This window comes from Bos mutus, chromosome 11, assembly GCF_027580195.1.
Source record: "Bos mutus isolate GX-2022 chromosome 11, NWIPB_WYAK_1.1, whole genome shotgun sequence".
Classification (NCBI taxonomy): domain Eukaryota; kingdom Metazoa; phylum Chordata; class Mammalia; order Artiodactyla; family Bovidae; genus Bos; species Bos mutus.
The window spans coordinates 70275132-70289130 of record NC_091627.1 but is presented as its reverse complement, the minus strand read 5'-3'; the positions used below and the strand labels follow the sequence as shown (position 1 = coordinate 70289130).

Sequence of the window (13999 nt, the reverse complement as noted above, 5' to 3'; positions counted from 1 at the left end):
GGCTCCAAAATCACTGCAGATGGTGACTGTAGCCATGAAATAAAAAGATGCTTACTCCCTGGAAGGAAAGTTATGACCAACCTAGACAGTATATTTAAAAAGCAGAAATATTACTTTCCCAACCAAGGTCCGTCTAGTCAAACCTATTGTTTTTCCAGCAGTCATGTATGGATGTGAGAGCTGAACCATAAAGAAAGCTGAGAGCCAAAGAATTGATGCTTTTGAACTGTGGTGTTGGAGAAGACTCTTTAGAGTCTGTTGGACTGCACGGAGATCCAACCAGTCCATCCGAAAGGAAATCAGTCCAGAATATTCATTGCAAGGACTGATGCTGAAGCTGAAACTCCAATATTTTGGCCACCTGATGCAAAGAGCTGACAAATTTGAAAAAACCCTGATGCTGGGAAAGATGCAGAGAAGGCAATGGCACCCCACTCCAGTACTCCTGTCTGGAAAATCCCATGGACAGAGGAGCCTGGAAGGCTGCAGTCCATGGGGTCGCTGAGGGTCGGACACGACTGAGTGACTTCACTTTCACTTTTCACTTTCATGCACTGGAGAAGGAAATGGCAACCCACTCCAGCGCTCTTGCCTGGAGAATCCCAGGGACGGGGGAGCCTGGTGGGCTTCCGTCTATGGGGTCATACAGAGTCGGACACAACTGAAGTGACTTAGCATGCATGGGAAATACTGAAGGTGGGTGGAGAAAGGGACTATAGAAGATGAGATTTTGGTGCCATCACCCACCCAAAGGACATGAGTTTGAGTAAACTCTGGGAGTTGGTGATGGACAGGGAAGCCTGGCGTCCTGCAGTCCATGGGGTCGCAAAGAGTCCTACGTGACTGAGCGACTGAACCAAACTGAGATATAAGTGCTCAGGTAAAAGATAACTAGATAATATCTGATGTAATATAAACCTGGACAGTTTAGAAAAGACCTGGAAAAAATTAAGTTATCATAGAAATGCAATTGAAACTGTAAAAAATACTCAAGAAAACAGACATTTCTGAAAAGGAACAAAGCAGGAAAAGTAAAAACAAACACAACAGGTTTAGAGTAAATGATAGATATGAAAAAGGACAAACAATAAACTAATAACTGGAGCCCAAGAAGACCATCATAATAACAGAATAAATATTTAAAGATATAATTACAGAAAGATTTACTAAATATTGAAACAGCATTCCATGTCTCAGAAAACTCTGAAAGAAACAAAATACTGCCACTATAAAAAGAAAATCAGAGGCCTCCAACTTCAACTCTAGAACATAATATCCACTACAAAGTTTCTCAAAAAAATGTGTCCCAAATTTACCTAATTAAACTGCTATATAAAATCATTTAATTCTCTGGTGGTCGAGCAGTTAGGACTCCGCACTTCACTGCTGAGGGCCCATTTCAATCATTGGTCGGGGAACTAAGATCCCACAAGTCAAGCCACACAGCCAAAAATAATTTAAAAATAAATAAAATCATTATTCAATTATGAATATGAAAGAATTCGAGGAACATTATCTTCATGGGTCCTTTTAGATGACTCGTTTAAAGAAAAGAATTTAGTCTTCCAAGCGAGACTGGAAAAATCATGGCAAAATAACTGCTGATAAACTTCTAAGCTATTTAATCATAGAACTATAAGAAAAAATAAAATGAAGGTATTAAGATGCCAGTAAGGGCAACCCACAAGTAATGTTCTTGCCTGGAGAATCCCAGGGGTGGGGGAGCCTGGTGGGCTGCCGTCTATGGGATCACACAGAGTCAGACACGACTGAAGCGACTTAGCAGCAGCATGCTTACCTTATGGAACAAAAACATATAGTCTTAAAACATAAAACAGTATGATATTTTACATCAAGAAAGTAAACAGAACAAGAAATTAACATTTTTAAAATGTAACCCTTTAGTGAACAGCCATACTTCAAACCTGAGAAAACTCAAACTTCTCTTTTCAAGAACATGCCCTCAAATAAAAATGCTAAGGTTATATCCTTGAAGATGATTAATCATTCTATTTAAAGATCTAAAAATAACTCCAAAGATTAAGTTTAATTAATATTAAATGTATGAATGCTAAACCTCAAAATTCATAGCACCTCAAAAAATAACTCTATGAATGATCACTGATCCATGAAAATACAAGTGAAAAATGAAATCTACGTTGGTTTGTTCAACTCTGTAATATACCAACAGAATCAAAGGATAAGCCACATGAGCTTAAGTATGACATATTTTATATATTTAATATTGAAATAGGCACCTCTTGCCAGGAGGCTCAGTGATAAAGAATCCTCTTGCCAATGCAAGAGACACAGAAGAGGCAGGTTCAATCCCTGGATCAAGAAGAAACTCTGGAGGAGAAAATGGCGACCCATTCCAGTAATCTTTCCTGGGGAATTCCATGGACAGAGGCGCCTGGCGGGCTACAGTCCATGGAGTTGTAACAGCTGCATGACTGAGCAAACATACACATTGAAATAGGCAGCCTCACATAACATTGTTTATAAAACACTTTACTAATAAATATGTTGAAGGTTATGTTTAACGTTTAAGGTTACACAGACTAAGCAGACTCTGAAGAACAAAAAATGAAAAATGGTCCATCAAAAGCCAAAACAGCATGTTGTGCAGTTATCACAGAAAACTGTCCTATGAAGTCACAGTAGGTTGGATTTTAGCTTCCAATTTATCAGTGTTGTTTTAAATTTAGCAAAATAAAGAGAAAACCTATTTCCTTCATAATCAGCTATATTTTCACTTAGATCTTCTATATTTATACATAAAGGTATTCTTATTTACAAAGCAGTTTAGAATACTTACTGTGAATGCATTTATGAAGCAAAGGTAAAGTAGCTGGGAAAGAAGGCAAGAAAAGAAATAAAGGGCAGACTCCTTGTTAAACATAAACTTTAAGTTGCATGTAGCAAATGATGTTCTATAAGAACAATTTTTATGTGGGAAGATACAGAGATGTTTGGTACATTTCCCCTTTCTTGTGGGGTTTTCTCAATTTAATTCTTACTGCCATCTAACTGAAAATCTGCCTTCCAAACTCAATTTTATGAAAATCTTGGTGAGTTCTGTACAGGGAAGATATTCCCATACAAACAGTGGAGTAATAAATTTTCTAAGTCTCTGCATTCAGCCTTCAGTTCAATCACAGTGACACACCATTGATGTTGATGACTTTTCCAGCTACCTGCAGTTTTCAGAATTCTGTATTAAATTTCTATCCATTGATCATCCAGTTTAAGTTCACTTTGAGCCACAAGATAGGTACAATGACATGCAAGAGGAATATAGCTCCCCTTGGGGAAAGAGGCAACGTACTCCAAAGTTTCAGCAATGAACAACTTTGGAAGATAAACTCTACAGATGGGGAAGAAGCTATACTACATGGGCAGTTCCTCTTTCTCACTTTAAGTCCAGGTGGTCCAACCACTGTTCCTCATCTAGAAATTATCATCCATAGTTTGGTTCAAACCTTGAAGTGTTCTGGATTTTCTATTAATTAAAAAACAAAAAAGACTCTTCCATTATACAGTGAAACACAGATCACTACAGTTATTTAAAAGAGGGAGAAAGATACAGGCAAGCAAAGCAGATTACTAAAATTTGTCTTATTATTCACAGTGCAGAGCAGACACTAGAGCCTAGATCACCTTACTTAAGAAACACCTAATGCAACAAAAGGAGTAAAATACCAAGGGATTAATCTAACTAAGGAGACAAAAGACCTGCATGCAGAAACTACAAGACACTGATGAAAGAAATTCCAGATGACACAAACAGATGGAGAGATATACCATATTCTTGGATCAGAAGAATCAATACTGTGAAAATGACTATACTACCCAAAGTAATCTACAGATTCAATGAAATTCCTATCAAACTACCAATGGTATTTTTCACAGAAATAGAACAAAAAATTTCACAATTTGTATGGAAACACAAAAGACCCTGAATAGCCAAAGCAATCTTGAGAAAGAAGAATGAAGCTGGAGAAATCAACCTTCCTGACTTCAGACTCTACTACAAAGCTACAGTCATTAAGACAGTACGGTACCGGCACAAAAACAGAAATACAAACCCATGGAACAAGACAGAAACCCCAGAGATAAACCCATGCACCTATGGGCACCTTATTTTTGACAAAGGAGGCAAGATTATACAATGGAAAAAAGCGTCTTCAATAAATGGTGCTGGGAAAACTGGACAGCTACATGTAAAAAAAATAAAACAAGGATACTTTTTAACACCAAATACAAAAATAAACTCAAAATGGATTAAAGATTTAAATATAAGGCCAAAAACTATAAAGCACTTAGGGGAAAATATATGCAGTACACACTTTGACATACTAACAGCAAGATCCTCGTTAACCCACCTCCTAGAGTAACTGAAATAAAAACAAAAGTAAACAAATGGGACTTGATTAAACTTAAAAGCTTTTGCACAGCAAAGGAAACAATAAACAAGATTAAAAGACAATCCTCAGAATGGGAGAAAACAATTGCAAACAAAACAACTGACAAAGGATTATCTCCAAAATACAGAAGCAGTTTATGCAGCTCAATACCAGAAAAACAATCCAATCAAAAAATGGACAGAAGACCTAAACAGATATTTCTCCAAAGAAGACATACAACTGGCTAGTAAACACATTAAAGGATGCTCAACATTGCTCATTATTGGAGAAATGTAAATCAAAACTACAATGAGGTATCACCTCACATCTGTCAGAATGGCCATCATTAAAAAATCTACAAACAATAAATACTGGACAGGATGTGGAGAAAAGGAAACACTTTTGCACTGTTGGTGAGAACATAAACTGATACAACTACTATGGAGAACAGTATAGAGATTCCTTAAAAAAAAAAAAACAGGAATAGAACTACCATGCATGTGTGTGTGCATGCTAAGTCGCTTCCATCACGTCTGACTCTTTGCAACCATATGGACTGTAGCCCTCCAGGCTCCTCTGTTCATGGGATTCTCTAGAGAAGAATACTGGAGTGGGCTGCCATGCCCTCCTCCAGGGGATCTTTCTGACTCAGGGATCAAATCCGCATCTCTTACGTCTCCTGCACTGGCAAGCAGGTTCTTTACAACAAGTGCCACCTGAGAAGCCAGAATTACCATATGACCCAACAATCCCACTCCTGAGCATACACCCTGAAAAAACCATAATTGAAAGAGACACAAGTACCCCAAAGTTCTTTGTAGCACTTTTTACAAAAGCTAGGACATAGAACCAACCTAGATGTCCGTCGATAGATGAATGGACACAGAAAGTGTGGTACATATATACAATGGAACATTGTTGTTCTTCAGTTGCTAAGTAATGTCCAACTCTTCACAACCCCATGGACTTCGGCATGCCAGGCTTCCCTTTACCTCATCATCTCCCAGAGTTTGTCCAAGTCCATTTCATTGGTGATGCCATCCAACCATCCATGAGGAGGATATATAATGGCACATTCAGTTCAGTTCAGTCACTCAATCGTGTCTGACTCTTTGCCACCCCATGAATCGCAACACGCCAGGCCTCCCTGTCCATCACCAACTCCCAGAGTTTACCCAAACTCGTGTCCATCAAGTCAGTGATGCCATCCAGCCATCTCATCCTCTGTCGTCCCCTTCTCCTCCTGCCCCCAATCCCTCCAAGCATCAGGGTCTTTTCCAATGAGGCAACTCTTCGCATGAGGTGGCCAAAGTATTGGAGTTTCAGCTTTAGCATTAGTCTTTCTAATGAACACCCAGGACTGATCTCCTTTAGGATGGATTGGTTGGATCTCCTTGCAGTCCAAGGGACTCTCAAGAGTCTTCTCCAACACCACAGTTCAAAAGCATCAACTCTTTGGCGCTCAGCTTTCTTCACAGTCCAACTCTCACATCCATACATGACCACTGGAAAAACCATAGCCTTGACTAGACGGACATTTGTTGGCAATGTCTCTGCTTTTCAATATGCTGTCTAGGTTGGTCATAACTTTCCTTCCAAGGAGTAAACGTCTTTTAATTTCACAGCTGCAGTCACCATCTGCAGTGATTTTGGAGCCCAAAAATATAAAGTCTGACAGTTTCCACTGTTTCCCCATTTCCCATGAAGTGATGGGACCAGATGCCATGATTTTCGTTTTCTGAATGTTAAGCTTTAAGCCAACTTTTTCACTCTCCACTTTCACTTTCATCAAGAGGCTTTTTAGTTCCTCTTCACTTTCTGCCATAAGGGTGGTGTCATCTGCATATCTGAGGTTATTGATATTTCTCCCAGCAATCTCGATTCCAGCTTGTGCTTCTTCCAGTCCAGCATTTCTCATGATGTACTCTGCATATAAGTTAAATAAGCAGGGTGACAACATACAGCCTTGACGCACTCCTTTTCCTATTTGGAACCAGTCTGTTGTTCCATGTCCAGTTCTAACTGTTGCTTCCTGACCTGCATACAGATTTCTCAAGAGGCAGGTCAGGTGGTCTGGTACCTGTCAGTCCTCATGAGGTGGATAAACCTACAGCCTATTGTACAGAGTGAAGTAAGTCAGAAAGAGACAAATATCTTAATTATTAACACATATACATGGAATGTAGAAAGACAATACTGACTATCCTACATGCAGGGAAGAAAAGGAGACACAGACATGAAGAACAGACTTTTGAACTCAGTGGGAGAAGGAGAGGGTAGGATGATTTGAGAGACTAGCACTGAAACATATATATTGCCATATGTCAAACAGATAGTCAGTAGGGATTTGCTCAGTGACACAGGGAGTACACCCAGTGCTCTGTGACAACCTAGAGGGGTCGGATGGGGTGGGAGATGGGAGGGAGGTGCAAGAGGGAGGAGGTATATGAATACCTGTGGCTGATTTATGTTGATATACGGCAGAAACCAATACAATATTGTAAAGCAATTATCCTCCAATAAAAAATTAAAAAAAAAAAAGAAATACCTAAGTGGAGAGTCATATATCCATTTATATCACTATGTTTTTTGCAAAAGCTCAGGCTTGTACTTTTCCTTTTCTCTTCCTTTTTAAAAAATACTCTACTTCCCTACTTCCAAACAAGAATCTAAAACAACTGATGCAGTACTTGAGCATGTAGAAGTACTCTATGTACTACATCTCCTTGGTTTAAAATCGCTGCTTAAGTCAAAATATTTTTGTATTACCCAATACAAAACATAATTAGGGTGGAAAATTTGCTGCCAAAGAAACTAAATAAATCCTATTTAGCAGTATAGAATTTATAGGATTTATTTAAGCTAAATAAATCCTAATAAATGACTGAAAATAAGTGATTAAATGTTATTCGCTGGTTTGAATTATCTTGATCACTCTTCCTCCATTAACATAAAAATTGCAAGTTAACTATATCCTGAAATATAAATCACTAAATATTTATATTTAGTAGGAGCTTCCCTGGTGGCTCAGATGATAAAGAACTTGTCTACAATGCAGGAGACCTGGGTTCAATCCCTGGGTTGGGAAGATCCCCTGGAGAAAAGAAAGGCTATCCACTCCAGTATTCTGGCCTAGAGAATTCCATGGGCTGTATAGTTCATGTGGTTGCAAAGAGTAGGACACCACTGAGAGACTTTCACTTTATGGTATCCCAGCCTCTGATCTAAGTTTGGGAGTTAGGACAGTGAACAAGATATAATCCCTGCTCTCATGGAACATTCTTTCTAATGAGGGGAATCAATAAACAAAGTAGCAAATAAATAACTGCAGCCAGTGATAAGAACTATGAAGATACTAAAATAGGATAACATGGAGCACAGTGGATACAGACTAGGTAGACACATAAAACTACATGGCTATGTTTTCTGTTTTTCTGCATTGGGGGAATACAAGACACAGTATTTCTCAAATGTATGTTGATCTGGAATCCTTCTGTCAATGAACATGTATTAGCTCACTGAATCAATTCGGGAAATGCTATTCTAACCAATACACAAGCAACAGCAAGATCAAAACTTATATACAGCACTCCTGATTCTAAAATACAGTGTTTTTACATCACCTCATTTGTGAGAGTTGAAATAATAACAGTACATATTTCATAGAATCGCAGTGTAAAATAAAGGCAATTCATCTAAAACACCTGACACAGGGCTTAGTACACTTTTCTGATAAATAAGTATTATTGTTACTATTAATACAGTACTCTATACACGATATCTTCCCCTGTCATCCCAGGGTGACTTTTGTTTCCCTCTTTTAATACTCTGAACCCTTTATCTCTGACAGGCCTTGATTCATTTTGTTCACGTCTCTATGAATAAAGATTGCACACAGCACAGCCTCAGTGAAAGCTTAAGCTTTCTATGCAGTTGTACAGAATATTCAAGGTGGATCAAATGTGAATGTGGGGAAAAAAGAAACTTCATATAAAAGTAATCTCCCCCTCAGGAAATACAAATCATATTACAGCAAGGCCTCCATGAAACATCTTCGTAACAGTATATATCACATATTGAAAACACTTTTATAAATTAATATCATCAGTAATAGATCATTTTCTTCCTGATAAAATGCACTATCATTTCATTTCTGTTGTATTCCTGGAGAAATATATTACCTGCACTTTACCAAGAAAAAACATGAGAGAAACCCAAACTGAAAGACATTTTACAAAACAAATTGCCTGAACTCTTCAAAAATGTTAAAATCATAAAAGTAAGGACTGAAAAACTGTTACAGGAGGCTAAAGAGAAATAATATCTAAATATAAAAAATAATCCTGGACTGACCCTGAACCAATAAAAAAAAATTTATTTGCTGAAAAGGAGAGTAGTGGAACAACTGGCAAAACTGAGAAATCTGCAAATTACATACCATCTGTAGATTAAATAAAGTACTGCATCAATGTTAACTTCCTAATCTTGATTACTTTATAGCAGATATATAAAAGAATTTCATTGCCTCTACGAAGTTCACACAAAAGTAGGTAAAGAAGCTTTCTGAGTATAATTTAATCTAAAAATGCTTCCAATAAACGACATATGGGTATACAGTGAGAAAAAATGATACAGTGGACAAAGACAAAAGAACAAACTTTGGGTGAAAGGCATATAAGAATCTTTGTAATGTTATTTCCATAAATCTGAAATTATTTCAAAACAAAACACTTTTGTCTAATAACAGAATAGAAAAAAAAAAGGAAAAATGACAAATAGTCACAAGAAAAGATGTTCAATGTCATTAGCAATCACGAAAAATACAAATTAAAATCACAACGAGATACCACTAATTCCTATTAAAATGACTAAAATGTAAAAAAGCAAAAGAAAAAGCTGTCAGTTCCAAATGACATGGTAAGGATGCGGGGCAACTGAAACTCAAACATTACTGCAGAGAATGCAAAATGGTAGAGTCACTTTGTAAGAAATTTCCAAACTTTTCCAAAGTTAAATATATACTTGGACTTCCCTGGTGGCTCAGACAGTAAAGCGTCTGCCTACAGTGCGGGAGACCTGGGTTCAATCCCTGGGTCGGGAAAATCTCCTGGAGAAGGAAACTGCAGTCCACTCCAGTATTCTTGCCTGAAAAATCCCATGGATGGAGGAGCCTGGTAGGCTACAGTCCATGGGGTCGCAGAGAGTCAGACACGACTGAGTGACTTCACTTCACTTCACTTCCAAACTTTTCCAAAGTTAAATATATACTTACCACATGACCTAACAATCCTAAATATTAATTTAGGAGAAATGAAACCTTATATTTAAAACAAAACCTACATGCAAAAGTTTGTAGCAATTTATTCACAATCACTGAACACTGAACATCACAATTCAAATGTCCATCAATTGATAAATGGATACACTGTGGTGCACTCATACAATGGAATACTACTTGGCAATAATGAAAGAACTATTGATACATGCAACAATATGTATGTTGCTCAAAAGCAGTCTGCTAAGTGAAAGAAGTCAGTCTCAAAAGTCCCATGTTGTATTATTTCATATATATTTATGTGCTTAGTCACTCAGTTGTGTTTCACTCTTTGTGACCCCACGGACTATAGTTGACCAGGCTCCTCTGTCCGTGAGGATTCTCTAGACAAGAATACTAGAGTGGGTTGCCATGCCCTCCTCCAAGGGATCTTCCCAACCATGGGACTGAACCCAGGTCTCCCACATTGCAGGCAGATTCTTTACCGTCTAAGTCACCAGGGAAGCCCATATATTTATGACATTTTGTTAAAAAGCAAACTACAGGGGAGTTCCCTGGTAGTCTTGTGGTTAGGACTCTGGGCTTCCACTGCCATGGCCTAGGTTCAATCCTTGGTCAAGGAACTTAGATTTCCCCAAGCTATATGGCAGGGCCAAAAAAAGAGCAAAATACAGGGATGAAAACAGAAAACAGATCAGTGGTTGTAGGCGTAAAGTTAGGAGAGAATGCTGATAAAAATACGAAACATGATGAAATTCTGGAAGGTGATGAACTCTTCTGTGTCTTGATTATCACTGTCATTACACATTTTTATACATACATCAAAACTCATACAACTGTTCACTAAAAAGAATGAATTCTACTGTACACAAATTTTAAGAATATGTATTTTTAAATTCACAAGGAAAAAATTATTTTCATAGACATTTTATTTGCAGCCTAATAAAGACTAGGTGGGTACTATTACTCTCATTTTGTAAGTGAGGAAACTGAATCATACAGTAAACAAGTGAACTTACAAATAACATGTGGCAGAACCAAACTATAGTACAAATACTTTGATTCTACATAAATAATTTATTCTCTTAATTTTCTCACGTTCCACTAAACTTTATGGACCACAGAGTGCTTGAAGACAAATATGATCAAAGATAAGGAGGGAAGAATAAAAGACAGGTACTGGAAGTATGCCGTTTAGAATTTGGCCTCTGTTCTTAATGAATTAAAAAATAGACCATAAAGGAATAAGCCTGAATAGTGATCCATATAGGCAACAAATTAACTGGCATTAAAGATTTAGCCCGTTAAATTCTTCCATAAAACTTTAATTTTTTAATGCTAAGAAAACACAGAAGCAAACATAAAACATTCACAGGTAACCTTGTAACTACTGCTACAATTTAAACTGTACCTGGTCTTCAGAGCAACACTGAGAACAATAATGGTGACTACAATTTACAAAAGATTTTATAACTTTAAATAGACATTTAAAGATATCCTCCCCCCAGAAAATATTATTCCCAGATGCTATCACTCAAGGGTAGAAAATGAAGAAGAACCTTTAAAAACACCTTTCTGGTTTCAAAATCAAAGAAATGGCAATATAATATTTGCCATACATACAACAGCTTGAGGGAAAATCTGGCTTAGTTTCTTAAGCAAAACATACAATTAAAAAAATTAAAATTGTTATCTGTACCATAAATAACATACTTCACCTAAAAACAGTGGTGTGGTTTCCTCTAAAGTAGTTGCATTCGGATCTGCCCCAGCTTCTAAAAGAATCTGTATGATCTTCCAATGTCCCTGACTTGCAGCAAGATGTAATGCACAGAAGCCTTCAAATGTCTTTGTCTTGATGTAGTTTTCAGATGAATCTATGAAAGAATAAACTATCAATTAGAAGATATCACTTCTATTTCTTGGGATTAAAAAGCAAAGATTCTAAGAAGAATTTAATAAAATATTAAAAGATAAGTATAAATGGGAGGTCTTGTAGTTTAAAACTCTAGAAAACCAAGAAAAAGTTCTATACGGGTCACAGTGTAAACAGCTCTCCAGTAGTCCTAACACAGATTCTGCCCACATACTCATTTCTCCTCTATTTTTTGGTAATTGGGGGAAAGAGAGTGGCAGGAATTAAAAGGAAACATAAGAGCAAGATTAAAGATTTACTGAAATATTAACAAACTTGATTTTTTGAATTTCCGAATTTCCATGAGAAAATGGTCTCATTTGTAGCATTATTTCTTTGCATTCAACTAATAAGATGAAGGCAGTTTAAAATACACGTTTTCTAAGCTAAAACTACATTCTACTCACTAATGAAGACTGCATTTCTAAATAATAAAATGCACTCCAAATAAATTGAATTGTAACCAACAATTCATAAGGAACTTATGAATTAACTGACTTTTAAGTTTTCTGGGGTTTGTTAAGAAAATTTCTAAGTTTTGGTAACATTCAAGTTATGGAAATAATGTCCACATTAAATTTTCTGAAACTCCACAACAAAAGGTAATATTAAGTGACTTTCTTACTTGGCTTCCAAAACAATCAGATTCTAAACCCACAATAGAGGGATGGGCTGTAAGATGACTGGGGAAGGCATTTCTGAGAGTATTGATAAAAACAAAAAGTAGACAAATTTTAAGTAATATCTTTCTTGAAATATCAGAATTAAAACTAATGCTCCTGACTAAAACAATCACTGGTTCTAAGTAATTCTTATAATCATAACTCACTACTGGGGGTCTAAGCTACAACACAAATTTAAAAAATCAGCCTCCAACTTTATAAGATACACAACTAAATGGCAAGATAGAGTAGTTATATTTTAAAAGTTCCTATCACAAAGAAAGTGTTCCCCAGGTAAGTCAGAAACAGACATTTATTCAGCTATCCACAAAACTATCACGTTAAGGGACTTCCTGATGAGCCAGTAGCTAAATTCCACACTCCCAATGCAGGGGGCCTGGTTTCAATCCCTAGTCAGGGACCTAGGTCCCACATGCTCTAACTAAGAATTTGCATGCCACAACTAAAACCTGGTACAGCCAAATAAACAAATTTAAAAAAAAAATGTAATCTATTTCTATATATGTTGAAATTTTCTATAGAACATTTATACACAGATATAGGTTCGATACAGATACATAAATAGCTCCCCAAAAGAAAATTTCAACATGATAGAGATGCTGATTCTTCCCAAAATAATAATAAATTTATTATAATTCTAAGCAAAATGTCAACAGAACTGAATGTTACTTGATTGACTGGTTTTATACTAGTAAAGTGACTGATGTTGATAGGGGTTGGGGAGAGTAGATAAGAATAACAAAGAATTTAGAAAAATAAAACAAGGAAAATATTGAGGGGAGCCTAGACTTTAAAAATTAAACCATGTGTTAAACTTAGAATAATAGAATAATGTGGTCCATCTGAACACAACTCTTTTTTCCCCCTTAAACTTAACTGTATTACTTGTTATTAACAAAAACAATCTACAAAACATGAGGGAATCCACCCACGAGAACTTTTTAAATTAATGCAGATTTTGACATAGCTGTAGAGCTTGATAAAGAACTAAGAGTTCAAAGCAACATATTAACTTGGTTTTGAATCTTATAATTTTTCACTCTTATCTTTAAATTGCAAAATAGTGCAAAAAGCAATTTTCATTAACTTAACACTTTTAAACAAATACCCAAGCAGTTTCCCAGTCATCTGTATTCATGCTCTGCTCACAGAACCTCCAGTGGTGGTGATGCCTTTGTGACAACAGGCTGAGACTGTAATAAAGAGTCCCCATCCTAATTTCTGTTAATGCAGGAGATACTCTAACAGTGATCTTTAGTTAGGAAGACCCAGCTTGAGATCTGTGAGATCAACGAACACTTCCGAGGGCAGGGGACCCATGAGCTGACATTTCAGTGATGAGCAGGTGCTGGGGAAAGGGAGGCAGTGAAGAATACTCCTTATGTGAAACAACAGAGAGCAGGAGGACCTGAAGGGAGGCCAGTCAGGAGGCTGGGAAGTGATGACGATCCTCTCCTTGACAAAACTTTAGCCAGTCTCTTCTGAGCCTTCTTGAATAGGCCTAGACCCCATCCCAGGCCCCACATTCCCCAGTCGTATCTTTGGCCTCCCTAGCCCAGTTCCAGAAAAAATCCTGCTGAGTCAATTTAGCAAGAATCCCCCTACCCTGATACCCCCTCTTACTGGTTTTCCATTCATGAATCTCCTCACTCTGTTCCTTGACTATAAATTCTCACTATCATTATGTTCAAAGTTTAGCCAGCTCTCTTCCTCTGTCATG

General features: G+C 37.0%; 1 protein-coding gene across 6 annotated transcripts in view; it reads right to left on the bottom strand.

Annotated features, from left to right (window-relative positions):
• ASB3 (ankyrin repeat and SOCS box containing 3) overlaps positions 1-13999 on the bottom strand; it is a 120246-nt gene that overhangs the window by 67769 nt on the left and 38478 nt on the right. For all 6 annotated transcript variants that reach the window (XM_070379592.1, XM_070379589.1, XM_070379591.1 and 3 more), the window contains exon 3: positions 11400-11558. In XM_070379592.1, the coding sequence (XP_070235693.1) occupies positions 11400-11558 (159 nt within the window). The remainder of the gene's footprint in view (positions 1-11399; positions 11559-13999) is intronic.